The sequence below is a fragment of the Taudactylus pleione genome, unplaced genomic scaffold, assembly GCF_031769625.1.
Source record: "Taudactylus pleione unplaced genomic scaffold, aTauple2 ptg000720l, whole genome shotgun sequence".
In the NCBI taxonomy this organism is placed as follows: Eukaryota; Metazoa; Chordata; class Amphibia; order Anura; family Myobatrachidae; genus Taudactylus; species Taudactylus pleione.
The window spans coordinates 863531-880159 of record NW_028285122.1 but is presented as its reverse complement, the minus strand read 5'-3'; the positions used below and the strand labels follow the sequence as shown (position 1 = coordinate 880159).

At 46.9% G+C, this 16629-nt stretch overlaps 1 protein-coding gene across 1 annotated transcript in view; it reads right to left on the bottom strand.

Moving 5' to 3' along the window:
* Positions 1 to 16629, bottom strand: part of LOC148477381 (uncharacterized) — a 116984-nt gene that overhangs the window by 49348 nt on the left and 51007 nt on the right. The window contains exon 4 of the mRNA XM_088456798.1: positions 712 to 900. Coding sequence (XP_088312924.1) covers positions 712 to 900 — 189 coding nt within the window. The remainder of the gene's footprint in view (positions 1 to 711; positions 901 to 16629) is intronic.

The window sequence follows — 16629 nt, the reverse complement described above, 5'->3', positions numbered from 1 at the left end:
TAGAAGTAGCAGCACTCTCAGACAGAGCCGTAACTAGGGCTCTGAGCGACCTGTGCCGGCCCCGTCCATTTTGACATCGTGACGTCATGCATAAGGGGGCAGGGCTGCTGGCATCTGAAGCCGCAGCAGTGCCCGGAGCATCTTCAAGACACTCCGGGCAGCTGTATTTATGGCAGGGTGCCTGTCTGTACCGTCCATGGGACACTAAAGGCAGCACTGCCGCAGCGATGCTGGCTGATTTGCGCCGTTACAGGCACCCTGCTGTTAGAATCAGGGGCCGTGGGCCCTGCGCTTTGCGTGGTTGTACTGGCCGCACACCCCTAGTTACGGCCCTGCTCTCAGAGTAAAATCCAAATCCATCATATACACAGATAAGCAACATTTAACGTTCTTATGATACGTAACTTAATTACACCACTTTGTGCTTATCGCTGATATTACTGACATATATTACACTATGAGGTGAATGTCTTTAGTACTCGCATACAGTATACAATAATCGAAGATGGCTGTCATGTGTGGTGGTAGCTGGGGACAGATACAGGGACACAAAAGGAGAACTGGTGATGGGGTAAGGATAGCAGGGGGGGGAAGCACACATCATAAATGTCCTTCAAGGTTATGCCTTGTCCATTACAAATAGTAATTAATATCATTACTATATTTTTTGGTTTCTTGTTTATTTACTGCTCTTACCCGCTGCTAACTTACCAATTTCTAGAAAATTTCGGAATTCCGTTTTTCCTCTGGAAGCAGCTTCAGATTTTTTTTTAAGATGAGTAAAAATGAGGAGCTGAGAGGACAGACATTGGATGCTGGGCTGTGTCCTCAGGATTCTCTGAATTTCATCCTCAGAATCATCCTCCAAATCATCTAGCACAACCATCACCTTATCTTTACCTGTAGAGACAAAAGCAGTGAGCGTGAGACCTTATACCAGACACTGATCAGGGAGAGGGTGGGATGAGCAGACCCATGTATGAGGTCACACAGGCACAGATCAGGGAGAGGGTGGGATGAGCAGACCCAAGTATGAGGTCACATACACAGATCAGGGAGAGAGCAGGATGAGCAGACCCATGTATGAGGTCACACAGACACAGGTCAGGGAGAGAGCAGGATGAGCAGACCCATGTATGAGGTCACACAGACACAGATCAGGGAGAGGGTGGGATGAGCAGACCCATGTATGAGGTCACACAGGCACAGATCAGGGAGAGGGTGGGATGAGCAGACCCAAGTATGAGGTCACACAGGCACAGATCAGGGAGAGGGTGGGATGAGCAGACCCATGTATGAGGTCACATACACAGATCAGGGAGAGAGCAGGATGAGCAGACCCATGTATGAGGTCACACAGACACAGGTCAGGGAGAGGGTGGGATGAGCAGACCCATGTATGAGGTCACACAGGCACAGATCAGGGAGAGGGCGGGATGAGCAGACCCATGTATGAGGTCACACAGACACAGATCAGGGAGAGGGAGGGATGAGCAGACCCATGTATGAGGTCACATACACAGATCAGGGAGAGAGCAGGATGAGCAGACCCATGTATGAGGTCACACAGGCACAGATCAGGGAGAGGGCGGGATGAGCAGACCCATGTATGAGGTCACATACACAGATCAGGGAGAGAGCAGGATGAGCAGACCCACGTATGAGGTCACACAGACACAGATCAGGGAGAGGGTGGGATGGGCACACCCATGTATGAGGTCACACAGGCACAGATCAGGGAGAGGGCGGGATGAGCAGACCCATGTATGAGGTCACACAGGCACAGATCAGGGAGAGGGTGGGATGAGCAGACCCATGTATGAGGGCACACAGACACAGCTCAGGGAGAGGGCGGGATGAGCAGACCCATGTATGAGGTCACATACACAGATCAGGGAGAGAGCAGGATGAGCAGACCCACGTATGAGGTCACACAGGCACAGATCAGGGAGAGGGTGGGATGAGCAGACCCATGTATGAGGTCACACAGACACAGATCTGTGTTTTTTCCCTCCCTTGTAGTGTTTTCAATGGGCTTAACGCTGATTGGCTATAGAGCCGTGACAGACGGCTCTCTCAGCTAATCAGCGTTAAGCCCGCTGAAAACAAAACCTTGCGACTCGACAGAGGGGTCACGAGGTTTTGCCTCGGGTCAGGGATCCGGGGCAGGCAGATGAAAGATTATCAATATCGTTATCATTTAAATCGTACAGTTAATTCTGACCGTGTGTACGCACCAATACAGTGTGACACTTGCTCAGACTGTGAGGCTAAAATTATACTTTTGTAGCTAACTGCCAATTTCCCCTGGTTTGTGTAGCCCTGACGAAGTTCAAACATAGGTAAAAACCTAATCCTGGTCACACTACACCACCATGCCAAATTTGGTGGAGCTAGGTCTAAACTCTGGTCGTGCATAAAGGATAAACAGATGGACAGACGGACTCTAGCTTATTATATGGAATCAGTATGATTTACCGCCGGACGCATGCCTGGCGGTTCAGATCCTGACAGCGGCTGGCCGACAGAGGATGAAAACCCGATCGTCCCCAGGTAAGTATTCACTAACCTAATTTTACCCCCTAACCCTTCTTTGGGGTGCCTGTCCCTAACCTCCCCCCCTGTGCCTAACCCTAATCCCCCCTCTAAGTGCCTAAAACTAACCTCCCCTTCCCCGCTGCCTAAACCCAAGTCCTCCAGGAGGGTGCCTAACCCTAACCTCCCCCACGTGGTTGCCTAACCCTAACCCTCCCTGTGGGCACATGGAAAATACTGACCAGCTGTTCCACCCGTGGGCCAAAGTGGCCAGTGGGTGGTCAAATTGGGAGGTTGGGACCCCCACCAACGCAGCTGTGGGGCAGTGCCAGACCCCTCTGAATGGATGCTGCGCGCATGCTCACGGCATCCATTCAGTGATGGATGAGGTGCTGGGGGAAGCCCAGGTAGTGAGGCTCCCCCCAGCCTAACGTTATTTGGAGGCATGCCCTGTGGGCATGCCTCCAAATAACGTCACGTAGGGGGCATGGCATATGGTAATTAGGCCACGATCCCACTGAGGCAATCTGTGAAGAGCCGACACAGGGTGCTCTGACCCCTGGTACCGGCCCTGAACACACACATGGATGCTGCTGCATTTGACTCAGAATAAGGCCCAAGCGTACTGTTGTGGTGATGTACAGGCAGAGGTGGTGTTGTGCAGGCATGGGTGGTGTTGTGCAGGCAGGGGTGGCGTTGTACAGATAAGGGTGGCATTGTACAGACAGGGGTGGTGATGTACAGACAGGGGTGGCGATGTACAGGCAGGGATGGTGTTGTACAGGCAGGGATGGTGTTGTACAGGCAGGGGTGGCATTGTACAGACAGGGGTGGCATTGTACAGACAGGGGTGGCATTGTACAGATAGGGGTGGTGTTGTACAGCTAGAGGTGGTGTTGTCTAGACAGGGGTGGTGTTGTACAGACAGTGGGGGTGTTGTACAGTCAGGGTGATGTCACACAGACACGGGTTATGTCGCCCAGATAGGGGTGGTGTTGTACAGACAGGGGTGGTGTTGTTTCATAGTTGGGAACAACCCTGAATCTAGTACTTAACTCAACATAGATTTTTACATCCTGAGATTGTAGAGGGACTTTCACAATAATGCAATGAGACATGTTAATTAATTCAAAGAATAATTCATGTTTTGAGGTCCTGGGGTAAATTTACTAAGAATCGAGAATGGTCGAGATGTCAATCTCAGGAGAGTTTAGGCATGTTTTTCAACTCTCAAATTTACTAAATTCAAAGTCAGGTGAGTTAGGGGCCTATTCAATATGTTAATTATCGGGTTCATAACGGATCCCGATAATTAACATCCTAACTCGCCGCGGCCACCGGAGCAATTCAGCATTGCTCTGGTGCTGTGGAAGCTGATGTGCTATCAGCTGCCCCCGCGATTGGCTTCACTGCTCCTTTTCGGAGCAGTGAATCTTTGCACACACGAGCCCCGATGTCCGGCAGAAGGAGCCAGACAGGGGCGGAGGGATCTGAAAGGATTCCTTCTTGCAACCCGACCCTTCTTTCCATAGGGAAGAACGGATTGCGAACTTGAAGCGGGGGTATTTGCCCTCAGGACAGCGGGTCATTCCGAAAACGGAAGGTAAGTAGGAGATATCTGATATCTCCTGCTTCACCTTCTTAATGAATGGCCCGTATACTTAATTTTCACAATTGCAGGTGAAAATGTGCTTGATGATGAATAGGCCCCTTAGAGAGAGATTTCTCTCTTCTCACTTGTAAAACTCGGGTGAGATAGCAAACTCGAATCTTATCACCATTGGGCAAACTCGGAAGTACTTTCACCTAAAAGATGAGCTTGCATATTTACCAAGAATCAGAATGACAAACTCGGGTCAAATGCCTGCAAACTATGCCAAATTGAAGAATAAAAGACTCGCCTCCAGAGCTGCGAGTTTGCCAGAAACATACACAGTGTAATTTGTGTATGTTTTGGTCACAAGCCGCCGCGCTGCCAATGCTGTGCGGGATGAATGCAGGACAAGCGTTCGCTGAAGTCTCCTCCTTCCTCCTGTTAGGATCTGTGATTAGTAGCATATTGTTGCAGTTATACAGGGGTATTCAATATGGGAGCGAAAAGTCCGTGCTGGACTTTTTGCTCCACATTGCTGATTTTCCTGGGATAAAGTATCGGGCGCGCGCCCACTTTATCCCCGTATTCATTTGAAAAGCTACGAAAACAGGAGCCAGCGAAATAGGATCGGCGAAAAAAACGGAATTTACCTGGAATAAATTGTAGGACCCCCCTAAAGCTGTAAAAACATGGTGGATCACTATGGGTACCCCCGTTTTAGCCTGCAAATGAAAGTCGGGATTTAAATAGCCGCGGCTGGTGTTTTTTTCCCGACATTGAAGAAGTGATGCAGAAGAGCACTTAGGTTATATTTTTCATTTTTTTAAGTTGTCCAATCAAATTTGGGGTACATGAAAATGGGTACTAGCATATGTTTAAGTCCCTAAAGTCTTTATTTAAAAATTCAGCAAAAATGCACCCGCCGCTAATAATCTATTCTAGAAAACACCTGCCGCATACTTACAGAATAGCCCTGAACCTATTTCCCTTTTATTAAACACTTTTTTCCCATTTTTTTTTTTTTCACCCCAAATTTAAAATAATTTTTTTGGGGTGTCCCTATTTTTTTTTTAAACTTTTTTTTCTACACCGTTTATTTTTAAATGTCATTCCCAGGGGTGCAGGCTATTTTTTTTTTAAGCCTGCACCCCTAAACCCCAATTCTGCACTTTTTTTCGCCGCCTATTCAGTGGTGAAAAGTTATCCCCGTTTTTTTTTAAAGACTTTTCGAACCTGCGAAATGTCTTTGAAATTGAAGACGGGGATAATTGAAATCGGCGAAAATTACGTAATCAGCGAAATTTTCGCTCCAAATTAATACCTCTTTTAGTCTTGGCTGCTACTAAGTCTCTGCACTATTTACTGCCTGTCTGTGTGCACTATCAGGTGCACACTGATTGATTCTCCTGTCTGAACACAGCCCAGGTGCTCAATAATCTGTCATTAGGGAAATTTGCTCTGGCCCTGTTTCTGTTAAATTCCAGTCAACACTTCACTCCTTGCCGGTGATAGCGTTCATGTGTTTCTGGTTGTCGTTTTGGTCTCATGTTTCACAGTTGAGTTCCCAGCAGCTAGCCTGCTTCCCTGTTCCTGCCGTTTTTGTCATCCAGGAGGCATAGTCTGCATTTGCTCCAGCTGTCGTTTTTGTCATCCAGGTGGCACGGTCTGCATTTGCGCCAGCTGTCGTTTGTGTCATCCAGGCGGCACAGCCCACACTCAGCGTTCCGAGTGTGCAGCCCAGCGTCTTGTGTCAACCCGGTGACACAGGCCGCACATCAGAGTACGCAACCTTGTGTATACCGCTGGTGTCATATCGGCAGCATTAAGCGCACCTCAGCACCCAGTGTACAACCGCTGGTGTCATCGCGGCAGCACTAAGCACACCTCATCATCCTCTTGCCAAGTAATTCTGCTGTCAAGGCAGCATCCAGTCCAGAGGCTGCTACTGGCCCAAAGGCTGCACCTCAACTCATTTGCCTACAGGCTTCAACCAGCCCAGAGGCTGCAACCGGCCCAAAGGCCGCATCACCACTCATTGGCCCACAAGCCTCAACCAGCATAGTGGCTGCTACCAGCCCAAAGGCCACACCACCACTATACGGCCGCATCTTACCAAGGTACTCCAGCCCTCAAGTCTGTGCAAGACTTTTTCCCCCACTGTTTGCTCTGTGCCTTAACATTATCACCTGCCACAAAAAAACATTATACTCCAGCAGGGTTTGTGAATTTTTCATCATGGACCCCGCTCAGAATACAGCTCAGATCCTGTCAGATCTAGCTTTTGACATAAAAAGTGAAGGAGCTTGTCCCTCTGAGTTGAGGACACCCATGGTGCCACTGCGTCTGCTACGGTTGAGCCTAAACTGAACCTTCCTGACCAGTTCTCCGGAAATTGGAAAGACTTCTTAAATTTTAGAGAGAGTTGCAATCTCTATTTCAAACTCCGACCCAGGTCCTTGAGTTCAGAGACCCAGCAAGTAGGCATTATTATTTCCCTGCTTCAAGGTGACCCACAAACTTGGGCCTTCTGGCTCCCTTACTCCAGTCTGGCTCTTTTGACTATAGATGCATTCTTCAAGGCACTAGGGTTACTCTACGATGACCCAGAAAAGGCAGCCTTGGTAGAGGTAAACCTTAGATCCCTTAAACAGAAGAATAGGGCTGCGAAAGATTATTGCATGGAATTCCGCAAATGGGCTGTTAATTCTGGGTGGAATGATCCAGCCCTGCGTAGTCAGTTCTGGTGGGGCTTGCCAGATGAGATCAAATATATTCTGGTCCAGTATCCAGCCCCAAGTTCTCTGGATGATATTATGAGCTTGGCCATTCATGTTGATCGATGGCTTCGGGAAGGCAGGATGGAGAAGAAGTTACCTCTTCAAACCCCTCTGTCTCCATTATGGACCACGCTTAATGACTTCGATGAACCCATACAGCTGGTAGCGTTTCGCCTTCCTCCTGAGGAAGAATGCAGGAGATTTTCATTGGGCTTATGTCTTTACTGTGGAGGAAAAGGTCATGTGGCCCAGCTTTGCCCTATGAAGTCGGGAAAAGCCAAGGTCTAGATGAAGTTGGGGAGATTCATCTAGGCTTTGCATCTGTCTCCCCGGAGAATTCTGCCCTGGTCCATGCAGTCATTCATCTCTCCAACACACAGGTCTCTGTCCCAGCATTTATCGACAGTGGTGCAGTAGACAATAATATGGACTTGTCTTTTTTCCAAACCCTGGGGCTGACTCCACTGTCATTGTCCACTCCTGTGTCAGTGATTGGATTGGATGGATCCAGTCTTTCCAAAATCCCAGTCATGTTCCTGACTCCTCATGTGCAGCTGTCAGTCGGGGTTCTCCATCGTGAGGAACTTTATTTTCTGCTTTTACAGTGTCCGTTGGCTCTGGTGGTCTTGGGGTTACCCTGGTTGAAGAAGCATAAGCCTGTGATCCAGTGGCAGACCGGTGAAAATCTGGAATGGGGTACATCATGCTTCTCCCAATGTCTGTCTTGGCCTATCTGGTTATTTGCTGCCGCAGTTGCTCCTTCTATTCTGGCTCCATACTGTGACCTAGCAAAAGTTTTTTCTAAGAAAAAAGCTGATGTCCTGCCTCCTCATCATTCCTTTCTTGCACCATCGATTTGCTGCAATCGATTTGCTGCCAGGTGCCAGACTTTCCAAAGGCTGATTATATGCCCTGTCCTTACCAGAGGACAAAGCCATGCAGGACTATATTTAGGAGGCCCTGGAGAAAGGCTTCATTTGTCCATCTAAATCCCTTTACCTCTCATCTCTGTTCTGTTTGACCAACTGCGAGAGGCCTTCATCTTTTCTAAAATAGATCTTAGATGTGCATACAACCTTATTCGTATCAGAAAAGGAGATGAGTGGAAGACAGCATTTAACATGCATTCTGGACACTTTGAATATCTCGTCATGCCGTTTGGCCTCTCCAATGCCCCAGCCATCTTTCAAGATTTCATCAATGAGGTTCTAAGGGATTTCTTGGGAGTCTTTGCAGTGGTTTACTGAGACAACATCCTCATCTACTCAAATACTGTAGAGGAACACCGGGTGCACATACAGCAGATCTTACAAAGACTCTTGGCCAACAACTTATATGCCAAATTTGAGAAGTGCGAATTTGACTTGAAGGAGGTGTCATTTTTGGGATATATAATCTCTTCACAAGGCTTCTTTATGGACCCTGGCAAGGTAAACGCCATCTTGGATTGGGAACAACCCACTACACTGAAGGCCATCCAGCGATTCCTGGGCTTTGCTAATTACTATCGGAGGTTCATTAAGTCCTTCTCGATTGTGTCACCCATTGTGGACTTAACGAAGAAAGGAGCGGAGGTTGCAAATTGGTCTCCTGCGACTATTCGGGCCTTTAAAACCTTGAAGGAGGTGTTTGTGTCAGCTCCTGTCCTCTGGCATCCCAATCCTGAGTTTCCCTTCATTGTCGAGCTTGATGCATCGGAAGTTGGAGTAGGTGCTATCCTGTCGCAGAAGCATGTCAAAGATGGCAAGCTTCACCCGTGCACCTTTTTCTTCTGTAAATTTGATTCAGCGGAGAGAAACTTTGACATGGGCAATCGAGAGCTGTTGGCCATCAAGTGGGCCTTTGATGACTGGAGGCACTGGTTAGAGGAGGCTAATCATTTGGTAATGGTTCTCACGGACCATAAGAATCTCGCCTATATTGAGACTGCTAAAAGGCTGAATGCGAGACAGGCCCGCTGGGCCTTTTTTTCTACTCGATTCAACTATGTGATCTTTTTCAGACCGGGATCTAAGAATGTTAGGGCGGATGCCCTGTCTTGAAGTTTTTCCACCACTCATCCTCCAAGGGCCTCAGAAGAGAATATTGTGGCGACTTCCAGAATCCATTTTGCTGTGACCAGGATCTTGGCAGGACCTTGGCAGCTTTGTCCAGCCTTGACAAAGCTGATGTTGACAGTGAAATGCGCATTGGCGTGGTAGCGGGTCCACGATGCCCTACACGCAGATCAATTGCAATCTGCATTGAAATACTATGTGTGCATAATATATAATGGCTCTGACTAACTAAGGATACCATAGAGCTGGGATAATACAATTAATCAATTCCTGAATAGCTACTGGTATATCGTCTATTAGTCAGAACCATCTGAATCACAGCATGAACTACAGCACCAACTACAGTATTAAACAGTGTTAATAGATTTATGACACATTCAGAAGCTCGCAATTTTATCATAAGTCTTACATACTGACAGAGGCCCTGATTCAGACCCACTCGCAAGCGGCTGTCCGCTCGCAAGTGGGTCGATGTTGTGCACTGCTCATGCGCACGACGGTGGGAGCTCCGTCGTGCGCATGCGCCAGGCGCGACGAGCGAAGGAAAGTCCTTCGCTCGTTGTGTCTGATCAAAGGGGGCGTGCTGTTGATGTTGATTGACAGCACGCCCCCTTTGGTGGGCGTGCCAGGGGCGTGCCTCCCTGACGGGGGCGTTCCCAAGGGAACGCCTACCGTCAGAAGCCGGCCCACTGACATCACTAGTGATGTCAGTGGGAGTGATTTTGGCTCTGATAGAGCCAAAATCACTCCGGGCCTTGCGGTTGAAAACCTCAACCGCAGGCTCCGGCTCGCAGTTTCGATGGTCGCGATGGTCAAGACCATCGCGGCCATCAAACTGCACGCTCGTATAGGCTGTGGGTGGTGACCCACAGCTATACGAGCGTCCAGGGGGACGCTCCATAGTTATGGAGGACGGCCCTCATTCAGAGCGTGCGCTCTGCTCAGAGCGTACGGCTCTGAATGAGGGCCAGAGGCACTACTAAACTTTAACCAACTATGTACATTTGTGACAGTTCCAATTCCAGAATATTCAAATTGAGTGAAAGATTATTATTGTCAATTTAATTGTGAATATCCCTGTCAGTTTGTATTTTTCATGTGGCAGCAATAAAATTAGGATCAAATGAATCCTTGAACCGCAGCAATATTAGCTATAGAAGCAAATCCTATCTGCAGCTAACAACCATATGAAACTGCTATTTGTCAATTACCATCTTGACATATTGCAACATTACTTGCAAATATCCAGGCTTATGATTGTTTTTCTCTATATCAATAGACATAGTATCGCATTCAGCACACATATGAGTGCCAGAATGCATGTATACTTTTGCGAGCAATAAATCTTGACATTTTGTCATATATGCTGTGATTTCAGTCGATCTCAACAAGAAACACTCTCTATTTACACTAATTGAGGGACATTTCCCCCTAGAATAATTAGTATTGACTGTCTCTGTGAGATCTGAGGTGTAAGCTCAATCATACAAATCTGATCTTCTTACACAGTTATGCACTGATTAAGATTGAGAATTTAGGGAGTCATTTTACTTTAAAATATTATATAATAACTAATTAACATCCTTGTCCGGTTGAAGCAACACAATATTACTCTGATCGTATCCTACTGCAATAGATTATCTCAATAAGATTGATCAGCATCAGTGGATCGTGCTTTTTAATTATGTGTAGTTCACATTATTATATATTTTTTCTTTTTTCTATGCTTGCACTAACGCGTGTATTGTCAATTTAGTCTCACCTAGATATATTTCACTGTTTTATCACTCTTGTTTCGGGATAATTTTATACAATATATAATAAAAGTTATATTTTATTTGAACTCATTCTATCTGTGTGCCTTACAATACAACCCCTTTTATTTCTTTTTAAATTCCATTATCAATTTTGGTTGACTAGGGCTGCACCCCCATATCCAGATATATGATTCATTTTACTTTACTTGGGGTTTAATTTACAAACAATTGAGTTTGCAGATACTCCCTTATCTCCCTGGCCCTGAGAGACTGCGCAAGGAAGTGCTGAAGGATTTTCATTCTTCCAAGATAGGGGGGTCATCCTGGCATCGCCAGAACTCTGGAGCTGATGTCCCGTTCTGTCTGGTGGCAGTCCATGTCGCGGGACACTCAGGAATTCGTCTTGGCGTGCGATGTCTGCTTGAGAAATAAAACTCTCTGGACCGCTCCTCAAGGGTTGCTGTGTCCTCTTCCTATGCCCTCTAAACCTTTATCCCATATTGCTATGGATTTTGTTATCGACCTGCCAGTGTCCTCATGTTGCTCTGTAATCTGGAACATTGTGGATCGGTTCTCCAAAATGGTGCACTCTATTTCCATGAGCAAGTTAACATCTGCTAAGGTAGTTGTCTACACTATTTATCCACCATGACTTCAGGATATATGGACTTCCAGTAGACATCATCTCAAATCGTGGAACACAGTTCATCAGTGCCAGTTTTGGAGATGCTTCTGTGCCAATCTGGGTATCAACGTTAGCCTGTCCTCTGGATACCATCCACATTTCAATGGTCAGATGGAGCAGGACAATCAGTCATTGGAGCAGATCCTCTGCTGCTTCATTTCCATATGTCAAGACGATTAGGTTCCACTTCTGCCCTTTGCAGAATTTTCATGTAACTACTACTATTCTGCATCTTCCGTCTCTCTGTTTTATTGCACCTATGGAACACATCCTAGGAGTAATTCATTTGAGCCTTCAACTACTGTAACTTAAGTTTCTTCTTCTGTGTCAAGGCTACAGTCACTACGGAAGAAGGTAGACCATGCTCTCCTTCAAGCATCTTGGCGATCCAAGGCACAGGCAGAGAAGCATCGGAGACCGAGTAATTTCATAGTCAGTGATCTGGTGTGGCTATCTTCCAGGAACATCAATTTGTGCCAGAGGTTGCAGAAATTGGGGCCAAATTTCATCGGGCCATATCACATCATTGCCCAGATTAATCCCGTAGCCTTCAGGGTGAAGTTCCCTGTCAAAGTCAATTAATTGGTTGTGATCACTTACAAATTGTTATCTGATGATCTCTTCGTCGATAGTTTATTGAAGAGTGAATTGGACGATGCTCTGCAACTGCGCAATTCAATGCGCAGAATTGCGTTCCCCACAACTAAAACTCACTGATGTACACACAAGTATAGATACATACACATAGATGACCGCATGTGTAACCACATGTGAACACAGACACTTTCCTGCATATGCACATACACACTGTTACTACAGTCAATATAAACACATAGGGGTATATACAATTAGCCGCAGGGTTTACCCCGTGACTAATTGTTGTGCTGGTGGTGAGTCAATTAATGGGGACTCCACGCGTGGGTGTCCACGAGACCCCGCGCGTGAGTCCCCCGCTGTCGTGCTTTACTTCGCACCTCATGTAGGTGTGAGGTAACAGCTGCACTAAGCCACCCTTGTCAGCCTCGCGCGCATCATAAAAACACACTGTTTCCGCACTTCTCGCGGAAACAGTGTGTTCCCGCGAGCGAGGGCACATTTACCGGCGCGGGGAAAAAAGCTATTTTATTGAATAGCTTAACCCCGCGCCATGGAACTTTCGAGCCCCAATTACTTGCAGGAGATGTCCCGCGGGTAATTGTATATACCCGTTACAGCGCATGTTTTGCGCTGTACACTTCCCCTACACATTGTGCATTTTTTTGCGCTGTGTGTAGACGCACAGTGCACACTCACATATAACTCTAAATAAACACACATTGATAAGTGCTTTTATACCCATTTAAGTACACGTGGACACGCGTGGGCTTACTGAAGTATATACACATTGATGACCTTCTACTTAGTTTAAAATACAGATGCACATTAGCGACCACAAACATAAACACATATTTACAATTATAAAAGGTTCCTGCACAATATGGTTCATGTTAAAGATATCTGTTATGATATGAAATGTATGTATTTGATATTTAAGGTATAGAACACTGTGAACATATCATGTTTAGTATCGAACTGATGCTCTGTTTGTTTGCAGGCTTCCGGTTCTAACAATGAGGAAGCCGCATCTTGTGTTCCCGAATTATGGATCATAGAGAGATTATGGTTAGATATTGAAACGTTGTATGAAGTGTTGTAGCTAGTTTATACCAGTTCTCTGGTGGGAAGACTACACAAAGGACCAACTCCATTATCAAGCCATGCCCCTAATGACGCCATATGAACTGTCCAATAAGAAGATCAAGCTAGAACAAGAGCCAATGAAACAGTGTTTGTCTGATCCCATTGTGTTGCCTCTTCTTGTAAGAGTATATATAATTACACTACGGGCTTGGTCCCTAGTCATTACCTATTTGATGACTGCAGACATCAGGATTGATCAGCTGGGACCTGGTATCAGGGCGCATGCGTATGTATTTGGCTGTACCTTGTATTATAATTGTTATTTGCGTTCATTGTCTTGATCAAAGCGCATATTATTTCTTTTGTTGAATAATATAACTTTTTGTGCTTTGGAACCACAATTGGGCTGGACAGCAATCATTATTGTGTGCGACTTGCAATGCTAAATAGCAACATTAAGGGTATAAAGGTTATTAGGTATTCATAGTTGGGGGCTCGTAGATTGAAACCCGCTACCACAATTTACATGGTAACACACGGTTAGCGACCTCTCAACAAAGGGTGGACAGCACCATATGCAGGAATGAACGCACTGCCTTCAAAAACCTGCTACCAGCCAATGTTGAGAGACTGCTATCCGTTATTGTGTGAGTTAAAGGAGCGCTGACTAGGACCTAGGGACAAGGAAGGAAATGTTGTTTCCTTTCATTGTTAAAGTTTTGTGTTAGGGGGTAATTAGCACAGTAGCGTATACGTTTTTCCGGTAGTGCTGCCACTTGTTCAAACAAATTGTTTTTGATTGCATTTTTGCATTGATAGTGTGATTATATTGTTCTAAGTCTTTTAGTCATACTGCCATATCTGGGAATAAGTTTTTCTTTTCTGCACAGAAAAGGTGCATGATAGACGTATATTGTGGTGAGAATAGGCAGTACTGAGTGTTTCCTATTTGCTAGGTGGTACTGAGTGTTCCCTAGGTTTGTACACATAGCAGGTGTATTGCAGCAAGGACAGTGATTTTGTACCTTGAAGAAAACAAGGAGGTTTTCGTTCGGCACTCAGTGTGATTGCAAAATTCAGTGATCAGTTAGGGTTGTTGAGCATTGTAATTGAACTGCATGATTGTGGCAGACCAGGTGTCACGATCCGGTGCAAGTGATCCTCTGTGGAGGATGGTGAGCAAGGGGGTTCAGGTGACTATGGGAGTGACTGTACTAGGTCTCCTAGATGCTGCCAAACCCAGGTTTGGCGAGACCTGCCCAGAGGCGCGGAATCTAACTCACTTGGTGGTTTTCTCCAGTGACCCCTCCAATTGGGATTTTGTTTTCGCTGCACCAAGTGAGCAGGTCGCGGCCCTCTGGACAGGTACCTGGGAATGGCAGAAGACCAAGACTATAATGAAAGCTATAACACTGGAGGTGAACGGAATGAATGAACTCTGGAGATGGATCTGAATGCTAGAAAACAGGGGAAGAATCTGGATGCTAGAACACAGGCATGAACTGGAAACAGTTAAATATGTAGGTGCTGATTAGTGCAGAAAAACACAGAGTAGCATGGACAAAGGCTAATATTGGGAAAGCTAGAAATGCTGGTACTGATTGTACACAGACAAGACACTGATCAGAGTGGGCAAAGGCAAATACTGGGAGAGTCAGAGCCGGCCTTACCCAATTTGATGTCCTAGGCAAAATTTTGGCTGGTGCCCCCTAGCACTAGTTCCACCTCTGGCCCAGCACCCCTCTCCCAGCAGCACAGATCACAGCTGCAGCCAGCAACACATTCGCCCACAGCAATCCTCATCCAGCACCCCTCATCCAGCACAGTGCCTCTCACCCAGCAGCAGTACCCGTCACCCCTCACCCGGCCAGCACAGTGCACCCCTCACTCATGCTGGGTACACACTTAGAGATGTGTACCCAGCACTGATGTCGCATATGGCGAGACCTGGCAGGGTGCCGGCATCGGCAAGTGCATACACACTTGCCGATGCCGGCAGCAACAGCAGCGGATATTCTGCATTCGGCCCCCGCTTACGATATCTCCTTTTGAACCTGCATGCAGGTCCGATGGGTGATTTCGCTGATGACACACAGGAGCATGCATCTTCAGCGACAGTGGGAACACACTGGCCAATGTGTACGCTATGTGATCCGATCCACTGGATCTGACAACGTATCATCTAGTGTGTACCCGGCGTCCGTCTCTACAGTTGTTTCCCAGGCTCTTAGTCCTTCCTGTGCTCAGTGGTTGGCAAATACTGTACATTGCCCCCACAGGAAAAAAAAATAAAAATACACTGCCCACATAGGAAAAAAACACATTGCCCCCCACAGGAAAAAAAACACTTTCCCCCCCACAGGAAAAAAAACACATTGCCCCCCACAGGAAAAAAAACACATTGCCCCCCACAGGAAAAAAAACACATTGCCCCCCACAGGAAAAAAAACACATTGCCCCCCACAGGAAAAAAAACACATTGCCCCCCACAGGAAAAAAAACACATTGCCCCCCACAGGAAAAAAAACACATTGCCCCCCACAGGAAAAAAAACACATTGCCCCCAACAGGAAAAAAAACACATTGCCCCCCACAGGAAAAAAAAACACATTGCCCCACGTAGGAAAGAAAATCATATACATTTCCCCATAGGAAAAAAAATACATTTCAAACACATTATCCGCTGTCAGAGTGCCCCCCCCTAATCCCCCCCCCACAAGACATTGCAGTATGAGAGAGAGACACACAAATACAAAATAAATATTTAACTTACCAGGAGCAGACAAGGCAGGACACGCAGACTGGTCAGATCACAGTGACAGGGATGGCAGGGTTTTTCTCCTCTTCCCTGTTTGCTTTTTTCGTGCTGGGGATGGTTAAAAAAAAAAAAATCCCTGGCGGCAACTGCAGGAGAAGACACACTCAGGCGGCGCCGGGGGAGAGATGATGACCAGAGGTGAGGGGAGGAGCCTCCTCCTCCGGCCAGACTTCTCCCTCTTCCTTACGGCCCGCAGCTGCCAGTGTACTATTAATGAGTCAGTCTGACTCATTATTAGTACCTGTATGGTGTGGCCGGCTGCGGGCCCCCTTCATAGTGGTGGTAGGGCTGTTGAGAGCCTAGCCGGGACTGGGTAATGAAGGGGACATGGCCTAATTGCAGGAGGCATGGCCACGCCCCCTTGAAAAAAAAAAGTAATCATAACTTTTTCAGCGCGCTGCGCGCCAGGGAGGGGGGCGCTGTAAGCCCCCCAGCCCAGTTCTAAGCAGGGACCACAGCCAATTTCAGTTGCTGTACCCAGAGCAACTGTCCAGGTGCCACAAACCTCTGCCGGCCCTAGGCTTGGAATGCCCCTAGGTATTTCAAATGCCCCTAGGCATTTGCCTTTGTTGCCTATGCCTAGGGCCGGCTCTGGGGAGAGTAACAGATTCTGGACCTGATTAGCACAGTGAGACACAGAGAGAAGACAGCCATATACTGGGTTAGCTAGGAAATGCTGGTGCAGGTTTACACAGACAAACACAGGGCTGTAGACTGGCTGGGAAT